The sequence below is a fragment of the Pleuronectes platessa genome, chromosome 2 (assembly GCF_947347685.1).
Source record: "Pleuronectes platessa chromosome 2, fPlePla1.1, whole genome shotgun sequence".
Taxonomy (NCBI): Eukaryota; Metazoa; Chordata; class Actinopteri; order Pleuronectiformes; family Pleuronectidae; genus Pleuronectes; species Pleuronectes platessa.
The window spans coordinates 10067410-10091692 of record NC_070627.1 but is presented as its reverse complement, the minus strand read 5'-3'; the positions used below and the strand labels follow the sequence as shown (position 1 = coordinate 10091692).

Sequence of the window (24283 nt, the reverse complement as noted above, 5' to 3'; positions counted from 1 at the left end):
ATACATTTTAAATTTATATCATATACATCATTGTGACTTATGCAGTTCATTTTTGGCTCAATGAGAAGAAAATATATGAATTTTTTGTTCCACTTTTTTATATTCCACACTTGCCTCCTTGTGGGTGGTCACAGTATAAATCAATATTTTGTTATGTTGTTATTTAAAGATCAGGAGAATCTTTGAGTGCCAGTTATATTGAATGAGTTTATTTTACCAGAGTATAATCTTGTCCACTCTGAGTTTCACTACAGGACCTCTATCTTAACAATATACCCAATATATGAGAGTGACTCTGTAGTACACACCTTTACTGGTTATTAGTTAATATATTAATAAATCATATTATCCTGGGACATCATTTCTCTTAAGTTTCCCTGCAGGTGTCACATTGTAATTCATCAGAGACACATGAAACATGGAGCTGAAGTGAAACTCTCCTCAGGACAACTTTTCTGTGAGACTTCACCTGGCAGCATCCAGAAGAAGACCGAGCGACCCTGCCATCCCTGCGCTTTCGAACAAGGCAGGCGAGGGGGGGGCACCACCGAGAGAGGGTGGAGGAAGAAGAGGGTCTGAAGTTTTTTGGGCTCAGGAGCAGCACGTGGAGAAGGGAGTGGTCTGGGATAATGGAACCTGGGAGACAGAATGGGAGGGAGACGGGGCTCAGGTTTCAGCCTGACAGGGGGTAAGGGGCCGGCCTGATATTTGGGAATATACGAAGATTCATTGAAGGCAACGGGACACATATAAAACTACAGCGTCTGGCCTGGAGGCGGTCGGTGCTGAGTTTCTGCTGCAGGTCCGGGTCCTGCCGCTGGATTGCCCCATCGGTCCTTTCGTGTTTTTTTTGGAAAGGGTGAATGTCGAGTGGTTTGGCTTTTGCAACTGGGGACACACGCACCAAACACTGAGAGAAGCCTCCGCTACCTTCGCACCCGTATTTCTCCCCCAAGGGCCCTGCATGTCTAATATTTAGACATGTTCAGCTTTATGGATTCCAGGACTGTACTGCTGCTTGTAGCAACCCAAGTCTGTCTATTAGCCGTTGTGAGATGTCAGGAGGACGACCGTAAGTGATACGTTTTGTTTTTATCCCAGAGCTATAATAAAACAAATGTTAAAGTTATCGTAAGATGCATGTGGAGAGCTTGTGTTCTCACATTGATCCGAATGTGTTCGGATCTCGAGGCATAGCACGTGAACTTTGATCGGTATTAAAGCTGCTCTGGTGCCACTCTGCAACTTTTACGCACAGAAAGTTCAACTCTGTGCAGCAAACCTGTTGCAGGTAAAGTTGTCTGATTGATGATACGTTGTGGACGGTGTGTCCGTCGGAAATACAGATGATACTGTGTCCAAAAGATGCGATGAAACTCAGTGTGTCAGAGCTGTGGACGTGCGTAAAAAGGTGGAATGGATCGTGGGAGGCTGTGGGTCGAAATACGGTTCATTTGTTTTCTTTGGGGCGCAAAGTTATTTTGTATCCAGATTCATTGTGATGACAGCTGTGTTTATTCATTCTTGTCAAAGTTTGAATTCTCAGTCATAGTTTGAATAGGGGGAAATCACAAGAATCAGATTTCGATCCACTCTAGTGGAGCTCTGTGCCTTATAGCCTAAACCTCCCCTTTCTCGACACCTGTGGGCCCTTTAGGGGCCTTTAACTGCAGATTCACTTAACACAGAGGGGAAGGGGGGGAGGGAACGGATAAAAAGTGAAAGGTGGTCAGGCTCAAGGGCCTTCGGTGAAAAGTGCTCACATTCCTTTGCTGTCAGAGGGCATCCAGGCATCTCCTGGCTTGTTGAGGGGATAAGGTGCACAAATAACCAACATTTGCATAAAAATAACCCCAAGAATCGGTTGACCCTTCAAATATCTTCATACCTGCAGAGTCTCATACTCTCTGACTGTAGTTTGGTCTGAGGTTATCCATCATCACTATTGATTTGAGTATCCACTGGAGACACGTGAGAGTGAAGGTGTGCCAACAGAATTTGGAGCCAGAAATAATGTTCCATATGATTTCAGGGTTTCCATCTGCTCTAAAGATTACCCAGAAAGCAGTGACAGTCAGCCCAGAGTGAGAGAGAGAGACAGAGCCAGGGTGCAAGGGAGAGGTGACTGGAAAAATATAAGACGGAAGAAGAAAACTTTACTGATGTAATTCTGAGTAGTGAAGTCTTTTCTCAGTATGAAATAAGGCATGCTTCCTAACCTTTCAGAGCAAAGGAAAGGTGGGTGTTTTTTTTAGAGGAATGAGAAGAAAAAAAAGGGTGGAGGGGTGCTCATGCCAAAGAATCTTAGTCTCAGGTTACCCTTTCCCAGACGAAAGCCCCTGGTTATAATGCAAATCCTTTCCTCTGCGCTAACTGGAGGCAAGGTTGTTTTTTCTCTGGGAGACGCTCAAGTGGTGAAGAGGTCTGATTGTGACCTCAGCGCCACAGGTTCGATGGCCCAGAGACACTCAGATGGCCCAGAGCTCAGTTCTTCAGTCAGAGGCCGCTGACTGACCTGTTAATTTAGGTGACTGGGCCAGAAAACTAATCAGACACTGGTCAGAGTTAGATCGAGGTCTAAAAGTAGAAAAATACAGTGAAATCAGATTTGATCCTACTGTCCTCGACGTACACCTGGGTTCACTTTAAAATGCTCATTGTTCACTTTACTCCCCCTGGAAAACAGGACGTCTGCCAACACATGGGAAAGGAGACGTACAAATGATCTCCAGTGATGAAAAGCCAGCTTTCTATCAGCTCTGCAGCAGATAGAGGAGCCCTTGTCCCTGAATATCCAGTATCAGAGGAATCTTTCATATCAGAGTCAGTGAAAGGACAGGTGCAGGCCTTTGACAGAGCGTCCAGGCCTGCAGAACTACACGTCAAAACCGCCAAGTATGTGCATGAAAGCTGTCCATTTTCCTCCTCTTTTTTGGGGGTGGATGTGTTTGAACTGGCATCTGACACTGCTATGGCTTCCAGATGGGGTTTAAAATGCTTCCCCCGTGTTTATACAAGGCAATGGTTTGTGAATTGCCCACTCTGTCCCCTTCCAGAAAGACCTCATTCATTGCCCCTGAGGTCCGTTAGGTTACCTAGCGTTGAGGTAAATATAGCTACTGTACTCGCTCCCTCTCCCCACACCGCACACTCTCGGCCTTGCGCACCTTGAGGCCTCTCTCCTGGCGGGTGGCACACTCTCAGCCCTCAGTGCAGGTTCACTGGCTCCAATCAGAGCATCTCTTTGAGCTCCTGATTGCAAAGTAAAGTGCCAGACTGGCAAACAGACTGGAGTATGGCTAATGACCTGCGTCTATTGTTAGGTTTTCTTGAAGTGGGGTAATTTAGGCAGCGTACAGTAGCTGTATTGAAACCCCCCCACCTCCATCACGTGATCCTCAGCTCTATTTGCAAAGCAGTGGTCCGAGAATTCAAAAAAATTCATTCACTGAAAGCAGAGTCTGTCTGCATAGCAGTTGATGAGGGTGTCTCCTACAATGTAAACTGGCCCTATATTTATCTGGTCGAGGAATTCGGGGACATGGTCTCCAGCTCCTGTTCAGTTATTGGAAGTTTCTTACAGGTCTCAGTCAGATTCACTGTGAACATGTGATGTTACACTGCCGCCCTGTGGCTCCAGGAGAGGTTGCATCGATCAATAACAGGACTTGATGTTGTTAATGATAAGAGATGATTTCACTTTTGTTGTTGTTGTTATTTGAAGCTTATTTTTGGATCCAGACAATATGTTTTTTAAACACTTTTGTCAACTGTTAAGAGGCAGATAAAAAGAGTTCTATTGTTTTGTTTTATCCTAATAAATAAGACACTCTCAACCAATCGTCTGTAGCCGACATTAGTTTATAAGGATCAATAAGGATGTTTTGTTCGGAAATAAGATAACATACATTTTGGATATGATAAGTTTGTATAAGATAAGATAAGATACATTTGGAAAAGATAAGATAAGTTAAGTTAAGATAAGTTAAGATAAGTTAAGATAAAGTAAGATAAGATGTGATAATTATCTTTTTATAGAAGCAGATGCAATGGACTAAACAAGAAAACACATGGAAGAATAAAATAGAATAAAAAGTTGAAATAATAATATGCACCTTCACGACAGGTGGAATGTTACTTGCAGAGAAACTTACTTAATTCAGTGGCACAGGATGATTGCATGAAGATCAATACTGTATTTGTGAGTTCTGTATATGAGATTTAGAAACTATATATTCCTGTTATTGTACTGCATATGTGTTTTGCATGATTTTCTTCCCATTCATAACTTAAAGTAAAACTTGTTTTGTTACACATTGCTGTGATTTCTATTCACACCTGATGCCTAATCCTTTTTTTCCCCTCCCATCGTCCACCTGCCTGTGTGCCTCACTGTAATCTCACGCACAGAGGAGGACCCTATTAGCTGTCTACAAGACGGACAGAGCTATAATGACAAGGACGTATGGAAACCAGAGCCGTGTCGCATCTGTGTGTGCGACACCGGAACCGTCCTGTGCGACGAAATTGTCTGCGAGGACCTAAAAGACTGCCCCAAACCCGAGATCCCATTCGGAGAGTGTTGCCCCATCTGCGCAGCCGAACCGTCCACGCCCATCGGTTGTAATTTATTTATCTCACACCTCTCATAAATAAATTACTGTGCCACGTCATGTTGTTTACTTTGGGGGAGGAGAAGGACACATGGACAGTTTTGGTGTCAATCAAAGGTCGATTCATCAGGCCTGGACTGCATGTCGCCCTTTGATTTGATCCGGTGTCCTGTCCCCAAAGCAAACAAATGATAACAAATGAACGACAGCAGTGACACTTCTGACCTCACTTCAGTGAAATGCTACCTCATCCTCACTTGTCTTCTATATAGCTGGCTCACCTTGGCCCCATCTTGTTTGAATACACTGTCCCTCCCAGAGTATCATGAAGACATATGGGAGTCATTAAGGAAATACCTCAGTCAAGCAGACATGGCCTCACATTTCTACACTATATCCTCTCTGTGGACTTCCACAGATCAGATGGCAAGAAAAGACTACTGAGGCTCTTTCAAGGAGTCTCTGGCCACATTTTAAAACTGCCACTGGCCTCATGATGAGCAGGCACCTCATTGGTCAGCTCTGGAAATGAATTTGGATGAGGAGCATTGGATGGAATCAGAAGTCTCACTGTTTGCAATGCATGCTTATTGATCAAAATGCTTTATAAACTGCTTATCCTACATTCATGGCAAAGATCAGTGCTTAGTAGTAGTTTATAACATTGAGATCATCATTTTAAGTTATTAACCACCTACAAATAGGGCTGGTAATGACTGAAATGTGTCTGACTCACCTTTTATCAGGTCAGTTAAACTGTCATTAAATCCAGAATCTAAAAAAAAAATTAAATTGTATACAATTTTATGAAGCTATATCTTTTATGGCCATTAACAGTTGGAGAAGATTTGATTTTAGTTGTTCATTGTTATGGAATCAGGACTTTGTAGAAGGGATCCTATTGGAAGTTACACCCAAAACTAAATTTGTTTCATTTCAGTGATCAGCCCAGACTAAAAAGGATTTTTTTTTATATTGATACTTGCTTAGTGCTTATTATTGCTTATTAAAATGCTTTGAAATATGACAAATACAACCCAGCTTGGGCCTATATTTAATACTGTGATGAAAATATATACAGTATATATAACACAGTCTACTTCAGTACCTCTGCTTCCTACTGTTCTCTCTGCTTTGCCTCTGCTTTGAGCTCTTAAAAGATGGTGATTCAACACTTTCTCAATCCAGATGGGCTCTTTGGGCTCCAGGAGTGTTGGTGGTGGTCTTCAGAGTCCTTTCATTTAGGTTGTCAGCCTGTATGGATCCTAATGGGCCTGTGGAAAACACTGTGCACCCTTGATGGATTGTTTCTGTGTCGGCCAGTTGCTAACCATGATCTGTTTTTCCCCTCTACCCATCCTGACCACATGACAGGAACACCTGGAGCTAGGGTGAGACCACATATCTTATATTAGTGTGTGTGTGTGTGTGTGTGTGTGTGTGTGTGTGTGTGTGTGTGCATGTGTGTGTGTTTGTGTGTTTTTGTGTTTTTGTGTGCGACCTGAAGCTCCCCAGCACCTGCAGTTAAAGTTGTATCTGTCCCAGGCTCAGTGCTGAGTGTCCCTGTAGTTTATGGATTTGAAAGACACTTTGATGTGAAAAAGCTTTTGCCAGAAGGATAACAGTCACATCCTGCCCCACACTCTGTGCAGCATGAATGTGTTTTCAGCAATATTTTGCTGCAGTTTCCTGATAAAATAGCAGAATTTGCCATCACAAGCTTTTAGAAACTGTAGCTCTAATGTTAATTGCTGTTTTTACGCTTTATCTTTTCAATAACAGGGGCAGAAAGGCGAGCCCGGAGACATTACCGATGTAAGTTGACATCACACCACTGCAAACTACAACTCTTTTCATTTGAAGATGCTCGATAAACTGGTTTTATCGAAGAGATCACTTTCAACCTCACATGGAAAACGTCTACAGTTTAAATGCACAAAATGTAAAATGTCCACTGGGACTGACTGTATGCAATAGAAAGTTTATTTCCCCATAAAATACAGTCTCAACCGGAGTAGAAGGAGCATTAATTGTAAAAACTTAAGTGAAACTCTTGAATAAATGTACTATATTCTCCCACATTATCCCAGTCTGTGGATGTGTTTAATAGATTTCCCAAACTACTGAACTAGATACCATCACGTAGTCTGATGAAATAACAGAAGAATTTAAGGATTGTTTGGCCAGTCTGAGAAAGAAAGAAGAAATTTGAGTGAGGAGAGAAGGCAGCTCTGTTTGCCCACGCAGCAGGAGGACGACCGAGCAACGGCTTCCATACAATCCTCCATACAGTTTGTCAGAGCCGAGAGAGAGAGAGAGAAAACTCAGTGCTGCACCTGGAAATGCTTTACCCATCTGAGGGAATACAACTTCACGGCAGGAAATAAAGAAGCCATTGTTTATTGCACGTTCCTCATCATGCTTTGCCCGATGAGATCGGCAATTAACAAGTCTGCTCTGATGGGAGCGAGATAATGTTTCCCCCTCGACTGGGAGGAAATCTAAACCTCACGTGTGCAAGAGCATCTGGGAAATGTACATTGTAGTGGTTGTGTTCAGTTTTAGCTCTGCAGCATTCCTTCATATGCCACATTAAACATTGATGGTAGCATTCAATACTAATATCTTCATATTTTCCTCTTTTTTCTTTTCTCTACCTGCAGGTTGTAGGACCGAGAGGACCATCTGGCCCTATGGTATGCACCTATTTCTGGATTTGTACATTTGTCCCTTTCCTGAGCTGCTGTATGAGAAGATTGTTTTGTACTTTCAAGAGTCTGCATTCACAGCCTCCGTATAAGTGTTAAATTGATAAACCAGTCGCAGCGACAGGAAATAGAAAGGTATCCGACCTCAACAGTAGCATAGTTCACAGGCTGCAGCTGTTTCCTCAACTCTCCTGTGCTGAGGTAAACGCCTGAAGTCACTGACTGCTTCACCTTCTCTCGTTTACCCAGGGCCCACCAGGAGAACAAGGAGCCCGCGGATCAAGAGGAGACAAGGGAGATAAGGTCAGTGTGAAAACTCTTCGTCTTACTCTCGCCCAGGACCCTTGAACTCTACACGCACACTCCGCTCCTTTAAGAGGCACAGTGCGCCCTATTGAATGTGAGAGCTTTGGGTCTTTGGGGAGGGCGGCAGAGAGAGAGAGAGGGGGGGGGGGGGGGGGTGTACCTGCTATACTATGCAGCTTTGCAGAATGGCAGCCTTTCAGCGAGCTGCTCGGTCTGACTAGTCATGTGTCGTTTCCATTAGGCGGTGTGGTCTGGGTTGTTTAACAGATGTGGGACTGTCGGAGTCTCATAACGTAAAAATCTGATGCTCTCCGAGGCCTCACACTCAGAAATCAACGTCGTCACGTTCGCCAGGCTTTGATCATCCCATTAAGTGATCCAGTTTGTTCCTTGTAGTCGTCTTGTGTTTTGGAGAGTCGAGCACAGGGAGGATAACAACTTTTGGCTAGCAGAGGTTGAATAGTCTTCGAGGTGTTCAGCACATTCTTTGTTCAGGTTCCCCTTGCAGGGTAGTTTGTCACTACATGCACAGAGGTATGCCAGGTAGTCCGGGCTGATAAATCATCAGCATTCACAACAGCCTCTCAGGGGAAGAATTATGCAATTGTGTTTTTGAAAAAAAAAGTTGATCCTACTTGTGAAGTTTATTTTATCTTTAAATGTCCGTTCATAAAAGCAAACTTCACTTCTGATGGAGCTGGGTTTAATACCAGCTGCTCAGGTGCAGTCACGTTGGAGAAGGTTCAACTCAACATTAAGCTCCTGTCAACAGTATCTGCAGAGAAACGCGTGTCGTCTGCCAACAACTGTGCAATGATTTATTCAAAAGGACTTCTAAGTTGAAATATTGGCAACATGAATTAATGCTAAATGGTGATGGCCAAGGTTATTGGATAAGTGGATTTGCAGTCGTAAACAATGTGGTCAGAACAAAGGGGGAAGATTTTTCACATGTATGCATTTTGTTGTCAAAGAGGCCACTGCCGAAAGTGAGAGCAGCGACCAGAGCAAATTGATTTTAGGTTAAGACAGAAAATATATTTTCTTCTATAAAGTGAACATAAATTCTCAGAATCCAACATCTCAAATGTTGACATTTGCTTCTTTTCCCCATTTTCTTTCATAAGAAGTTAAATGATTTAAATTTTTTGAAAGCTAGTTGGACAAATTAAACATTAGAATATGTCAACATAAGCTTGTCGAAATTGTTATGGCAACTTTTACCACATTTGATGGATCAAATTATTAGGCAAATGATGGAGATTCATTAGTAAACGACCCTCAGTTGCAGTGGTTGCCTGTGGTTGATTTTAAATTAACTCCCGTTCTCTTTTTTTAACTGTTCCAGGGACAGCATGGTCCCCGTGGCAGAGATGGTGAGCCTGGCACCCCCGGAAACCCCGGCCCCCCTGGACCTGCAGGACCGAACGGACCCCCTGGCCTTGGAGGAGTAAGTGTCCCGTGACGAGCAGGGGCGGTGGACTTGCATTCACTGCAGACGTAGGAGCTGACGGTCGAACACTGTTGCAGGAGCCAAATGTGGGCTCACTTTGAATGGCGCGGCATAAGCAGAGAAAATCAGGGAAGAATTTAAGAGCACAAAAGATGTGGGGAATCACTGTGAAAATGGGAGGAGGCAGAAAGACAACAGCGAATGGATGCAGAGAGAGAGAGAGAATAGATCGAATGCCTCCGATTCTTTGCAGGAGAAAAGACGGGAGGAGGTGGGCTGCGGGGAGTGGGAGGTGGACGGGCAGGAGGTATTATGATAGACTCGAGGAGGGGAAGGGAAGGAGCTTTTCTGGTTGGGGGTGGGGGCGAGGACACAAGGAGAGTCTTTGTGAAGGAGAGAGAGATGAAAACTCTTCTCATGCCTCTCCGTCTCGACTGCCGTCTGGGTCAGGCTCCGCGTGAAGAACTTGGATCATCTGTTAAAACGCTGATCCTCTCCTGACAAAATGTCACTGCATCATTCAAAAGTCTGCAACAAAAACCTTTCACAACTCAAGATACACATTTAAAGTTAACATCACAAACTCTAGAATAGCCAAGCCTCAGATTTTTCATATAGAATATTTGTCAACATTTTCTTTTCATTATTTCCAGTCTGATCTAAATGACTTCAGGGCAAAGTTGTTGGCTGATAACTTTAAAAGCTTGATTCCACTTAGACTTAATGATGAATATAATAAATTAGATATATACACATATCCCCTTTAAGTTTTTTATTATTCCATCTTCATCAGTTTATCTTTTTTTTCTGGTGTGTTTCCTAATTCCAAATGTATAAGATTTACAATAGTGTTTCCTCACTCCCTGTTGATATTGTCTTGCTTTGTGTGTGGATGGAGGTGGGTGGAGGGGTGGACGTTCATTCTTACTGATTTTATAGTTTCTAATGCTTTTATTCTGTAAAGCTCTTTGGTTTATATGGAAAGGTCTTGATAAATAACGTCTGATTGATTGGACAAACTCTTACGCTCTCTGTCCTCTGCCTCTTTCAGAACTTTGCAGCTCAGATGGCCGGTGGCTTCGACGAGAAGTCCGGCGGCGCACAGATGGGCGTGATGCAGGGACCGATGGTGAGCGAGCGATGATGAGCCGAGACCTGCTGCTGCTCCCATGTTCACTTGTCTCACACTGGGCTGCTTATGAATCTGCTAGGACGCAACAGTTTGATCAGGAGCAGAGTGTTAAGAAGAAGAATTCTCCATCAGCCCGACATCTGCATCTCTGCTTTAAGTGTCGGGAGTGAAATACTGAATCCCCAGCTACCTCCAAAGTTTTTTTTAATGGCTGATTCTGCACGGAGAAACAACTTCCTCAAGTGCACGAGAGAAGCATCCCACTTTTATTAAATGTGTTTAATGTGGACACATCATCAGCATCGTTCCTCACCAGGAGAGAAAATACCCATGTAGGATTTAAAACCGGAGAAAAGAAACGACACATTCCTGCATCCCGAAGGAAAATCTACGCCTCACTTGGAGTACAGAGCAGTCATTTCTATAAATTGAGGAAACAGCCATTGAAGGTGATTATACTCGAAGCCAATGAAAACCCACCACCGCTGCCGTCAGTTAGCATGGCAGCGTGCCTGTGATGGAGGAAGGAGCACACTGGATGCTATTTTGGTCTAGAGAGCCACAGAGAAGCTTGGCAGCCTCTCAGGCCCGCGGAGGTTTGAGACACCGCCGATCAGATCCGCCACAGCTGGCAGCAGCGTGTGTGTGTCTGTGTGACGTGTGTGTGTGTGTGTGTGTGTGTGTGTTTGGCATCACTCCTCCTGACTGACTGTCCCTTCACAAGTCTGAGAGCACTCCACATCACTGGGACCTTTTGAAGCCAGCTCATTTTTAATTCGGGAGCTTGTCGGGGGAGGGACTGACTGCACTGATGTTAAATCACAAGTCAAGCACACAACCCACTCATATACACACACACGCATGTCCCTTAAACACACATTCTCAGATCCTGGACGTATAGAGCTCCATTGATAAGATCCTACCGACCTTGGTGAAGGCTTTCCAATCCCACTGAAAGGTGACTTTCATTCCCCTTCTGAGGACCACTGTGCCGGGCGGTGACATTTTCTTTGGCTGCCATCCCTGAATCATATTTTTTTTTAAAGCATAACCATGAAGCTGAAATGAAGGTTTACACAGGAGAGCCCACTGAGAGAAATATGTATTTTACCCAGGAGGAAAGCTGCCACAACCAATCAAGTGTATTCCCGAAGAACTTGGAATCTTGTCAAACTTTATTGTGAAGCCTCATTATTCCTTTTACAGCTAATTTATATACTTGTGTGTGTGTGTGGGAGTGTGTGAGAGTGTGTGAGTGTGTGAGAGAGAAAAGCAATTAAGATTTGGCTCATCACCTCCGCAGAATGTGATTTTTCTCTTGTGGAGCACCGATGCATGAAGTTTAAGCAGAAATGACTCAGGCATGTGACTCCAGCCGGAAGCACTGGCTGAGGCGATTAGGGTTCAGCCAGAGGAACATTTACTTTCAGAAATCTCCCCTCGTCCTGTTGTGATGACGTCTCACAACCCTACTGAACCCAGACAGTTCAGTACTGATGCTGTTTTCCCATCCCTTGTCAGAGTGTAAGAAGTCATGTGGCGTCCAAGCTACTGCTGAGGACCTTTGAACTATAGAAACACACAGCACGTGGGATAAGAGCAGAAGAAGAAGAAGGGATGAACAGAGAGAGGGATGGAGAGTGAATGCTGCTGAGGAATTTGAAAACGATTTATGGATTTGACAGGAGGAGATGATGAGTTTTGTTTAGCTTGAGGGCAAAGCAGGTGAAATCACAGAGTTCCAGTGGACAAGACTCAAACAGAATTGCTAAATGTGTAAAATAATTGTGCACCAGCCTGTTTTAGGCCTTTGTGTGGTTTTAACAGTGATAACAGGATGTGACAACACGTTGTTAGCCTGATGTTGTTTCTCTTTTCTTCCCCCCAGGGCCCCATGGGACCCAGAGGACCACCTGGCCCCAGTGGATCACCTGTAAGTACCTCCTCTACTCCCTAGACAACACACGAGCCAGACACACCTGCAGACGACATCCTGTGCGACAGGATGCAGAAAACTAAACATTATAATTGTTACGTGCTCGATGGCACATTGTCTACTTCCTCTGCGTGTGAGGATTTATTATTTATTCTCAGATAGATAACCGTAATGACTCCAGAGAGAAGGTCAGGCTCTGTCAGGGATAGATGTGAACACACGGCTCAGGTTCTAGTGTTTTTCGGAGGAAGGTGGCACACAGAGTATAAGCCTGTGGGGTATTTTCCTGTATGCCACAACCCAGATGTACCGTGGAACACCTGTCAGGCTTTCACAGAGCCCACCAGGTTTAACCCTCCAGCCCTGATCTCCTCGCATATTTTCTGTTCCTGCCCGCAGCCGAGATCCCACAAGCTCTTAAGTTGTAGGCGATGCCAGCCGACTTGTCTCAACTCGATGGTTGATGGTTTAATCACCCTGAGCCCTCTCAGTTTCTTTTCACACATGTGTGGCTGCTAAGATCACATTCAAACACATTACCTGACATTTGTAAAGAAAAGGCTCAGTTTACAAATCTGCAGTTTGTAATCAAGACAAAAAAACAAATACAAAGTAGCTTTGTAATGATTTTTTCATATAGATTTACTCATTAAAGGTGTATATGAAGAGGATATACCTGAATATAGAGATGTGCTCTGTATTACAAGCCTTGTTTTAAGATTTGAAATTAGATTGAAAGTGATATCTGCTACAAATCACAACACAAAGCAATTAGTTGATTAATTGGTCATAAGAAAAACAATCAACAACTAGTTTGATGATCAATTGATTATTTCAGTCATTTTTTAAGGTAAAGTATTGAAAAGAAAAGCTTCACATTCTTGGTTTCAGGTTCTCCAGAGTGAGAACTGGCTCCTAAACTAAAAACAATTTTGTTTGTTTTTTTTGGACAGACAAAACGGAGCGGAGCAGATTTTTGGGTGTTGTAATGAGCATTTCTCACTATAATTTGAAGTATCTCAGACTAAACTAGACTGAGTTTATCGAAAAATATCTCAAGACGAATAATGAAACTTTTACAGCCATACAAATGACAACGATTTAGAAAAATCCAAATCAATCCAAACAACGCCGCCTCAAACTAAGAGTTAAATATATTTAGATTCAAATTCAAATCATTTTGAATATGTCAAGAAATGTTTAATATCAAAGCTTAAATCAGAAAATGAAATCTTAAACTACAGTTATTCCATTATTAAAGTAGTTCAGGTTTAATTAGATGTTGAATACCTGTTTTTTAGCCTTTTCTTTGCCACTGTTTATGTAAAAGAAGTTTTTCACTCATCAATCTCTCTCTTTTTTCTTCATCTCAGGGCCCACAAGGTTTCCAGGGTAACCCAGGAGAGGCTGGAGAGCCCGGTCAATCTGTGAGTGTCCCACAGAGAACGATTCGTCCTCCCCTCCACTTTACATGCTGTCTTATAAATCCTTGCTCTATTTGCCTTTTTCATAAACTCCTCAGATGCCCCCCCCCCCCCCATCCTCCAGCGTTATATAAGCCTTTTCTTCTTCTTTTCCTTTTTCATACTCCTTCGTGGACTCATGTCTGACTTTTTATAAAGGATTTCATCGTCGACAATTACATTTCTTTGTTTTAAATGACTTTAACAGACGATATAAAGTATATATTATATCGTTCATACAGTATCGTAAAATAACTAAAACAACAGTTTAACTGAACTGAATATCAATCAGTTCAACCTCATCCTGCTCAGTTTTACTACCTCATTCTGAAACTTCATCCACAGCTCCTCCTTTGTAACTTCACTTCACCTCCATTAACACTTTCTAACCTTTCAATGCAGACCACTCACTTTATTTACAAGCATTTGTTCTTCTGATTTCATCTCTTTCCTCGCTGCACCCACTTTACCCTTTCTTAAACCCCTCCAGTTGTTTTCCAAACTCCAGACTGTCCCCTCCTTTGCTTCCCGTTCCCTCAGCAGGTAGAAAACACAGGGTCTCCCCACTGCTGTGTTAATCTGCCCCTGTGGAGTTCAGATAAGCTGAGGTGCCCTCTCTGTTCGAACATGTGCCGGTCCATCATTAAGCGTGATTAAAATCAAGCTTCTCACTAGAAAAGAACTTGACAGTCGGGGAAGGGTCACGGTGTCAGTGCAGTGTTTGTAGAGCGCAGAGAAAAAAAACTTTTTATTTATACTCCTAAAATAAAAACAACTTATATTATTACAGGTCAGTGTTTCCAACAAGGATGAAAGTTTTATTTTGTCTGTAGATTCGCTTCATTAGTCAAGACACAGTAATACAGAGAGATTAAGAGAGAGAGAGAGAGAGAGAGAGAGAGAGAGAGAGAGAGAGAGAGAGAGAGAGAGAGAGAGAGAGAGAGAGAGAGAGAGAGAGAGAGGTAATTTAAAAGGAAAAACTGTATTAGGACCAATGATAATGTCATAACACATTAAGTTCATAGCCTAATGGAGAAACTGGCAGAAAGAGAGAAAGATTGAAAACAGCTGAACTTTATAAAAAGGATAATCAGGTATTTGTTCCGTCTCTTTGGCAGAATCATAATTATTATTGTTTAGAAATGTAAATTCTTGTTTGTGTATTGTACTTGTATACAAATAGTTACTTACATTGATTAGACTGCAAAGATCAGCGAGATAATAGGATCTGATTAACAACTGTTTTTGATCCGCTGCTCTGTAAACACATTGTTAATGGCAGCTTATCTCAGCAGGCTCCATGTTGAAGTGGGTCTTTTATGATTGATCAAATTGTAAATTGAGAATAGGAGTCTTCACCACAAGCTTTGAGTTAGCGTATGACCCAAATTCCAAAATGTTGCCCCCTGTTGGTTTAACCCAGTAACTGTGTCTCACCTTGGGTTGTTTTTTTCTCTTCACTAATATAGGGCCCCATGGGCCCCCGTGGCCCCACTGGACCTTCTGGAAAACCCGGAGATGATGTAAGTTTCTCACACCTTCATAAAACAATAAATATACATTTATAACAACAGTTACTCTGAGGAGGATGCTTGTTAAACTGGTGTCCTCCGTGTTTACTATTGTGTATTGTGAAAGATAGTGTCAACCTCTCTACTGGATGTGCTTTCAATTTGGTCTGAAATAAATTAAAATCATGTCCTCACGTGTGATTGTGTGGATGTTAAACTTTTTTTTAATTTGTCTTAATACTCTGAGAAGTGATTATCGGCCAGCCTGCACTTTGAATAATGTAAAATAATGAAATAAAACGGGATATATTCTGATATTTGATATCCATATGTTTTTATCCGTCAAAAACTTTATCACAGATTTTATCCACCTGCCTATATTTCAGACTTTAGAATGTAATTCCTTCTTTTAGCCACATGATGGCAGCAGACATGACATACCCCGTCTATTCCACTAGGAGCGCTCACTCTCACATCTACAACTAACCAACTGTACGCTGTAATACATATTTAAAAGTGCTATAAACATGAAGTTTGACATATTTTCTTAATTTCATCATGTTTTTTTGTTTCAGGGTGAAGCTGGAAAACCTGGCAAATCAGGCGAGCGTGGACCTTCTGGACCTCAGGTGAGATTCCTCCGGCTGTCCACTCAGTGTTTTTTCATTCTGGGCATTTTACTGGTGGGAGATATCACTTGATAAACTTCCACCAGCCTGGTATCGACTTTTATACTCAAGTTGTGTTTTTGTAATTTACTTTATATTGTTTAAATGGCAGCATCCAGACACAGAGAAAAAAACATCATAGATAATGTATGGATTAATATTGATTATGCAATCAAATGTATATCTACATGACTGACTGCTGCATCTATATTTTAGGTGCTCAGAATATGAAAGTGACTTTAATGATGTTTAGATTTTGTTGAGATAAAATCATTCATCATCTCATACCCAGAATCGGAAAATAAAAAAATAAAAATCTATATATATGCATCATATCTCTGCAGGGAACTCGTGGATTCCCAGGAACTCCCGGCCTGCCCGGCATCAAGGGCCACAGGGTGAGTGTTTGTTGTCTGCAGATGGAGAATGGCTGCTTGTCGTTTTTTTGCTCTTAATGTCGGTTTCCTGACTCTGCGCTGTTTCTCCTTGTTATCGTTCAGGGTTATTCAGGTCTTGATGGTGCAAAGGGAGAGACCGGATCTGTCGGTTCTAAGGTAGGATTTTATTTCTGTACACGAACAACATCTTAGGTCACAAGTGGTTTAATATATCCCCCAGAAGGTTTTGCCAAGGGATCAAGTTTGACTTGCCACACTAACAGCTCAATCTGTCCTCTCTGTAGGGTGAGTCTGGAGCTCCCGGAGAGAATGGCGCCCCTGGACCTATGGTGTGTATATCTGGACGTCACAACAACCAAACCTCACAGCGGAAAAGATGATCAATGTGATTGTTAAGCTTTATTTTTCCTCTCTCTTGTCTGCGTAGGGACCTCGTGGCCTGCCCGGCGAGAGAGGTCGTCCTGGATCCAGTGGAGTCGCCGTGAGTCTTAAAAACTCTTATTGGACAATACATTAATAACTGGTTCATAAAAGATAACACTTACCTGTTTTAGTTTAGTTTCTACTACATAGACGGTAAGTATACTATTAGAGCCAAACAGGAGTTAACTTCAATTTACAGCTTTGATAATTTTAAAAGCGCGTGTGAAACTATTTATGTCTCATTTGTTTGTGTAACGTTTTTTCTGTTATATGCTGACGATACTCTACTTTCTTTGTCCAGGGAGCTCGTGGAAATGATGGCTTGGCCGGCCCTGCTGGTCCTCCAGTGAGTCTCATCTAATTCATTCTCAACCTTTAGTTTGAGATTTATTAGTGTATAAAGTATAAAAACACCATGAAACCCGGTTGTTCTCTTCCTCTCACTTTTCCACGTCCACTCCTGTGCAGTGTGAGCCTATCTCCCTGCAGCTGGAAGTCTCATTGATTAATAGCTGAGCTGACAGCCTGTCTTTTCCTTTCTGCAGGGCCCAGTCGGTCCTTCTGGAGCTCCTGGCTTCCCTGGCTCTCCTGGTACAAAGGTAGGTTTGTCTGTTGTCACCGTTTCCTCTCTCTCTTCACCGCTGTTGTGTTTGAGAGAATACGTCAGTGTTGTCTCTGTGTGCGTCCCCTTTTTCTTTCTGTTAGAGATCAAACCTAAATTAGTGAACTTGCAGCTACTCAATTTTTCGGATTTTTCCTCAATAAAAATAAAAGCTGTTTGTATAAAACAGAGCTTTGTGATCTCTGTGAGGTTCCAATAAGACTTTATAAATCAAATCAAAAAGTTTATATCTAAAAAAATGGCAGCATGAAGCTCAGGGAGGATTTGAAATGCTTTGGTGAAATCAGAGAAGGCTGTGCTGCATTGAAAAGTGCTTTAAGCCTCCATCTGTGTGGAAAATTAGGAAGGAGGGGGTTTAGAGTGTTATTCCCCCTCACTCGCTCCCTCATGCTGTCTCTTTCTTCTTTTCCTTCTCTGCTTTGCATTTGATTTATGCCTCCTGCATGGCAGACAGACTCAGATCTGTGATCGAGGGCCCATGCTGAGGGTTCGCTTTCTTCTCGGAGCCCCTCCGTAGTTTGGGAAATCTTTCAGGAATTGCAGGCGGAGGATTTCTTTTAAAGTCCAGGAGTTTCCCGTGAAATTATCACGGCAAACTAGGCTCACAGTGTGAATTTGTGTGAACTTGTGGTTTTGTCTTGGTTCAGGTTACATCCATGAACACACATAGTGCAATTTAATATGTGCCTGCAGGAGAGTATGTCTGCCTCTAGATAATGTGTGTGTTTGTGGGACCCACGGTGAGAAACATTAAGAATCTCATATTATGTTATTGTGCTCTACCTTCAGTTTAGTTCATTTTATGGACCTTATGAGAAATGCTCTGCACTTTTAAAGAGGCCCGACACTCACGCTAATAACCTTTGCATAAACTGCTTATATAAGAAAGTCTAATTGGGACAATATAAACCCAAATCACACTAGTGATTTAACTTTAAAGTTTTATTTTGCAACCTCAAAGCAACTGCCTCTAAAAATACTGAGAATTTTTTCCATAAGCAAGAAAACAGATTTTCCTCCTTTTGTCCCAGTTTCACCTCCGTGTCAGAGCCAGCAGAATATTGGCCTTGTCTCATTATGTGTGGGCTCAGTAAGAAGAACTCATCAGTCTACTGCATCACCGTCTTTGTAAACAATTACAAACTCTATTATGTCATACTGAGGAGAAGGCCGGGTTTATACAAGGCTGCAGCAATAGCAGAGGAATTCCATTCACCAGCACAAGGCTGCATACCATCAGTGTGGTCACATCTCTGGCAGGGAAGCAAAGTATGGACTTGAGTTTCTCTGAGGCCTAACTCACTTTTTATACTGAATCACAATATGTCAAAAACATTATGCACTTGGTTTTAAATAACAAACCTCAAAGAGACAAAGAACAGACTGCAAACTGATAATTTTCTTCATTCAAACGCTGCCATTTGGTAAATCGTCCACTTTAAGTGTAGCTTTCTGTTTCACTAACAAATCCAGACAGTAAGGAAATAAGAAACTGCTTTTTTCAACCAATCAAAAAAGTGAATAATGTTCAGTATAGAGAGAGTTAATATTTGGTTTCTGAGCACTGACCTCATCAGATTAACTCAATAAACTGAGATGGAGCTAAACCCAGTTTTCATCCTGATATTCATCAGCAGGTGGAGAAAAAACTGATAATTGTTCACTTAAAACTCAGTTTATCTTAAAAGCAGCAGATGGCAACAGACAGAAGCTTCAGTCATAAAACACAGATTAGCATATTTTAGATTTACTGTAATTTAGCTATAAAAAATAAACAGATTAACTGAAGTTTTCGCTGATTCACTGTTTATGAAGCACTGTGATTTTTGGACTTCTCATTTTAGAGTTTAATATTGAGTCACTATTACAGGAAAGTAATTATGAGAATAAATTAGTTGTATACAACACACGTCATGTTACAATCCTTTAAAACAAAGCAACAAAACAAAACATACATGGCCAACAGCACTTCTAATAATAATCTAATAATATAAAGAATATTTCATCACTATGTGAACAGACAGTATAGGAGAGTGTACACCAAATACTATCATTGTAGGTAAACAACAACCTCATAAAGTTATTAAATTATAGCTAGCTGAAGAAGCTATCACCCACAACAGAGGACAATACGAAAGAAAATATATATATACCTGTACATGTAGTTCCACAACGACCACAAGGGGCAACAATGAGCCCATTACACACAAAAACAAACGTAGACTAGTGTCGCAAAAGTGTAAGTATTTACAAATATATATATACATATTATTTATATTAGAAGAGAAAGTACGATCAAGGTGATTTGGCAAATTAACCTTTAGTTTGCTACACAACCAAAAGATTGAGCTTTATATTGATTTCATTCATATCACCCTAACTGCTCCTCTGTCACAGGTGATCATTTTCTACACACAAATTTCTTTGTTACATTATTGGTCTGTTGTGATTATGACTCAAACAAGCCTCATGCTAATCCACAAAAACTGACAGCATGTAAATCCAGTTCATCTTCTGGTTGAATCCATCTTCTGGCCTTGCTCTTGTGTAGATTTAAAGTGTGTATGAGACGTTTGTGGCCTCTCACAGTGCTCCAGTTGTTTCTACAGCTTGTTTCCTGTTGGATTTCTCTGCTTATTTAGCTGATTGACAGTATATGTTTTTACACTTCTAACGATCTTCGGCAGTATATTAATACATTTATCATCTTCTTCATTGTCCTCTGTGCTGCTGACCAGGGAGAAGCTGGTCCCACTGGTGCTCGTGGACCTGAGGGTGCTCAAGGACCTCGTGGAGAGTCAGGTACACCTGGATCTTCTGGACCTTCTGGTGCTTCTGTAAGTGATGCTCTAAACATTTATTTTTTGACATTGTTTTGAGGAGGTTCTGATCATTTGACTCAACACTCTGCATTTAATAAAATTTTTTATAACAGACCTACTTAATATATCTATATTTTCAATACTGTGATAAGACCATCAGTCCAAGAACACTCACTGAGTCTGGATCTGTTATTGCAGTGTGTTAATTGACTTTGTCTTTGTCTCTTTACAGGGAAACCCTGGTACTGATGGTATCGGTGGATCTAAAGGATCAGCTGTAAGTGATGTTTACCCAATTAGCAACACAAGTAATTTACACTGAGCTTTCTATTGCATCTTAAATACATGAGACAAGATCACAATTGTAGCCATTGACACAGTTGCTTGTTTAGTGCAGAATTTATATCTATATCATCCATCAGTTATTGATGTCTAAATGTACATCCAGTTAGATGGATGGTTACGTGTCCAATCATCTGACAGACTTCCTTTCTATCTCTCCCCCTCTCTCTCTCTGTAGGGAGCTCCTGGTATTGCTGGTGCTCCTGGTTTCCCAGGACCTCGTGGACCTCCCGGGCCTCAGGGAGCAACTGGACCACTCGGGCCCAAAGGAACATCTGTAAGTACTCACTGAATCATTAAGTGAGCTAAAAAAAAAGAAGAAATACGGAACATTTAAATGACAATTAAAAAATAAAACCAATGTGCTGTACAGCTCTATCTCTCATTCTCCCTTTCTCTTTTCTGTCTGGTGTTGTTTAGGGGGACCCAGGTATTCCAGGTTTCAAGGGAGAGGCTGGACCCAAAGGAGAACTCGTGAGTTTTGTTTTTCATTTAATTCTCCCTGAATTCCCTGATTGTTCATCCATTCCACAAAATTCATATCCACTGATAAGTGAACACTGTATTTATCCAAATAATAAGCACAGATATCAATCACCAACAAAATCAAGTCAATTTGAGCTCGGAAGTTCTGACTCTATCTGAGAAGAACTATGACCCCTGATGATTTTTCAGCTACTTTCAATGACACATTATGTCCCTGTTTTAACTCAGTGTGTTACGGGTGTGTTTTCCAGGGACCCTCAGGTCCTCAGGGAGCACATGGCCCACTGGGAGAAGAGGGTAAGCGGGGACCCAGAGGAGAGCCCGGTGCTGCTGGTCCACTTGGACCTCCTGGAGAGAGAGTGAGTAACTTCAGATTTAAACCAGATAATTCTCCAGTTTCTTCTTGTCCATTCTCACTTCATGTTACAGGCCAACTGTATCTATTAATATACACACATCATTCTGAAAATTTTTTACCCACAAAATGTATACATTTACAGTTTTTCAAGTTATGCAATTTCTAGGTATTTTCTATACGGATCATTTCAATCCAAATTAATTTAATTAAAATAAAACTTGTTGTAATCATAAGCCTAACTCTGGTTTCATGTTTTCTGCGTAGGGATCCCCTGGTAACCGTGGTTTCCCCGGTCAAGATGGTCTGGCTGGTCCCAAGGTGAGTCACAGTTTTACTGGTTCCTGAGACAGTTGTTTTGTTTTACTGTTGTATTTTTCAGAACAGAAATCTGATCTAAAAGATAAAATAAACACAGATATATTTTGAAGATAAAGATCTGGGTCTAAAAAAGGGATACAGCTGATGTGTCAGTAGTCACACGTGTCAATCTGTGAAACTCACATATACCATATAGAATTTTGTTATTAGCTTTTGTTGCATTGAGAACATTTCATTTATTAATCATGTATTCAAATCATATTTTTATGTTGAATTCAACATTCAAATTCAACATTCCAATCCAGCCATAAGATAAGACATTTTGTGTTTGTGGTTGAGGCGGACATGCAACTCCACTGTGTGGCCTCAGGATGGCAGCATAGCCTATAAACCCATCATGCACCAGTGACCTACATGTCCCCCTATCCCCATATCCAGCAGTTCATTTAACATTATCTATCCAGCTGCACAATTTCATTTACACCAAAATGAGTCTGTCAAAATGTAATCTTCCCACCTCCACTAGGTCAATGGAGGAAAACTCATTTCCTCTGGGCTTTGAGAATTGAAGTGTCAACTCCTTACTGATTGACTGAGTGACCAATTCCTGTTTTAATCTCTTTCTCCTCACACAGGGAGCCCCTGGTGAGCGCGGACCTGCTGGTGCCAGTGGTCCCAAGGGAGCCAATGGTGACCCCGGCCGTCCTGGAGAGTCTGGTCTGCCCGGTGCCAGAGTAAGTTTCATCCTTTACCCACACACACAGGTCTGGATGTCAGGGATCTGCAGGAAAATGATTTAAACCAAACACAAATAATACTTTTAATAAGTGTGAATATTGATACAATATGTACAATGTCATTTTTAAAAAGATTGCAAGCTGTAATAATATGTTAAATGGTAATATTCAACAAATTATTATCCAGCCGTAGATCTGGGTCAGTCCACTGCGACTGTCCTGTGAAAATCATTTTCTCCAAACACTCCAGTATTTAATGCTCTAAGAAAAATATGATATAAATAATTAGATAGAGAAATATAATAAATATATAAATATTCCACTGCTATACATGTTGCAGGTTAGCAGAGATAAGCTGCGAAATAGCATTTTAAATCCTATAAAACTCTACCTGTTTGTTAAAAATCGAAATCTAATTCTTCAAGCTACCATTTGCCCTGAAACACCAGTATTTATTATAATTCATGCAACAGAACCAGAGATTCTATTGTCTATTCATATTCCACACGTTCTTCATCCTGGTCAAAACCTGGTGCCTACATTACCCACAATGCCGCTCGAGCATCAACAGTTTGGTCAGGGATTCAGGTGTGTTAGCGGTGAACGTAGCCTTGAGCGGCTGCTCTCCAGGAGAGATAAGCAGTGAGCACCAGAGGTCTGGTAAGGTCACTTCCTTCTTGATCCACACAACCAGGTTTTCTTTCATTTCCAAATCTGTAGTCAGACCCAGTCGACGCTGGTTGTAAAGGACACCACTCGAGGCAGTTTATCAGATTTCAAAGTCTTTACAGAACTCCCCCAAGTCCTTTTAACATATGGTTTGATGTGTAAAATAGGTGGAGGTTCTCTTTTGTTCACTTATAAAATTACTCTAAACTAAGCTGACGTGTCTGTTTCATAAGGAATAAACAGATGTATAATATAATATGTGTAAAATCAGGGGAGATCCCCTTCATCCTTCAGTTTATGTATCTGACAGATCTCTGACATTTCACTGCACAGACTTTGTGATTCTATTTCCCGACACTGACGCACATGGTTCGTGCTCATCGCCAAAGAGCAAGAATGAAATAGTTACCTGTTGTGAGCGGAGCACATTCGCATCAGTGGTCTCTCTCTTTCACACATCAGTAGATGTTGAGCTGTTGCTTCTCACCAATCACACGTGCAAATTTAATTTCCCACAATGCCATATTCCCATCTTTTTGTCTTCTGCACGTGTCTGTGTAGAGATGCCTGATGATGACTCACCTGGCTCTCAATTGTGTTTCTCTGACAGGGCCTGACTGGGCGACCTGGTGACGCTGGTCCTCAAGGCAAAGTCGGACCTTCCGTAAGTGAACTATTTTATAGACGTGGCCACAATGATGTAGTTGTTTTGTGTTTGTGAATCCAGGAAAACAATCATACAGCATGTGAGCATGAAGAGGTTTTTATTTCTAGCAGCACATGTGGAACATCCAGGGAGAGATTGAATAAAATTGTCTCATCACGGAATGACTCAGAAGTGGTTTCATCAAATTTAATTGTGGGAGATTTGATCTATTTATCCTCCTGCCTGGTCCCCGCTGGTGTTTGTGTTTCTAATAAGCTCAAGTGTCCTGGTTCTTAGAGACGGAAGTCTGACACACTGCAGCTTATTTTAAATCAACATGCACTTTAAATACATTTTCGTGATGTTTACACAAAAAATCTTCACTGAAACCTCCATCAACTGGTTTATGTTTAACGAATTGGCTCCATTTTATAGAAATGTGAATATTTCGTTACCACTGTATCAGACAGTGCATGTTTGTGTATGTGCTGCTCTAATATTTCATATTTTATATAGGCTGTATGAATATAATGTCCTTTAATTTAAACATAAGTCACGTTTTCTGTCCAGGGACTGTGTTTTTTTTTTTTAAACATTACTGTTCACCGGTAGATTAAGCAGTTGTTAAATTACTGGACTCACTGCTTCAGGGACAGTATGTGGACACACTGA

At 41.6% G+C, this 24283-nt stretch overlaps 1 protein-coding gene across 1 annotated transcript in view; it reads left to right on the top strand.

Annotated features, from left to right (window-relative positions):
• Positions 1-736: 736 nt before the first annotated feature.
• The window catches only part of col2a1b (collagen, type II, alpha 1b), a 38896-nt gene continuing 15349 nt past the window's right edge, over positions 737-24283 (top strand). The window contains exons 1-26 of the mRNA XM_053411378.1: positions 737-1072; positions 4411-4620; positions 5988-6004; positions 6396-6428; positions 7277-7309; positions 7571-7624; positions 8976-9077; positions 10132-10209; positions 12101-12145; positions 13522-13575; positions 15081-15134; positions 15698-15751; positions 16135-16188; positions 16291-16344; positions 16473-16517; positions 16616-16669; positions 16913-16957; positions 17157-17210; positions 19972-20070; positions 20288-20332; positions 20576-20674; positions 20818-20871; positions 21135-21242; positions 21506-21559; positions 22195-22293; positions 23576-23629. Coding sequence (XP_053267353.1) covers positions 982-1072; positions 4411-4620; positions 5988-6004; positions 6396-6428; positions 7277-7309; positions 7571-7624; positions 8976-9077; positions 10132-10209; positions 12101-12145; positions 13522-13575; positions 15081-15134; positions 15698-15751; positions 16135-16188; positions 16291-16344; positions 16473-16517; positions 16616-16669; positions 16913-16957; positions 17157-17210; positions 19972-20070; positions 20288-20332; positions 20576-20674; positions 20818-20871; positions 21135-21242; positions 21506-21559; positions 22195-22293; positions 23576-23629 — 1743 coding nt within the window. The 5' untranslated portion in view covers positions 737-981. The remainder of the gene's footprint in view (positions 1073-4410; positions 4621-5987; positions 6005-6395; positions 6429-7276; positions 7310-7570; positions 7625-8975; positions 9078-10131; positions 10210-12100; positions 12146-13521; positions 13576-15080; positions 15135-15697; positions 15752-16134; positions 16189-16290; positions 16345-16472; positions 16518-16615; positions 16670-16912; positions 16958-17156; positions 17211-19971; positions 20071-20287; positions 20333-20575; positions 20675-20817; positions 20872-21134; positions 21243-21505; positions 21560-22194; positions 22294-23575; positions 23630-24283) is intronic.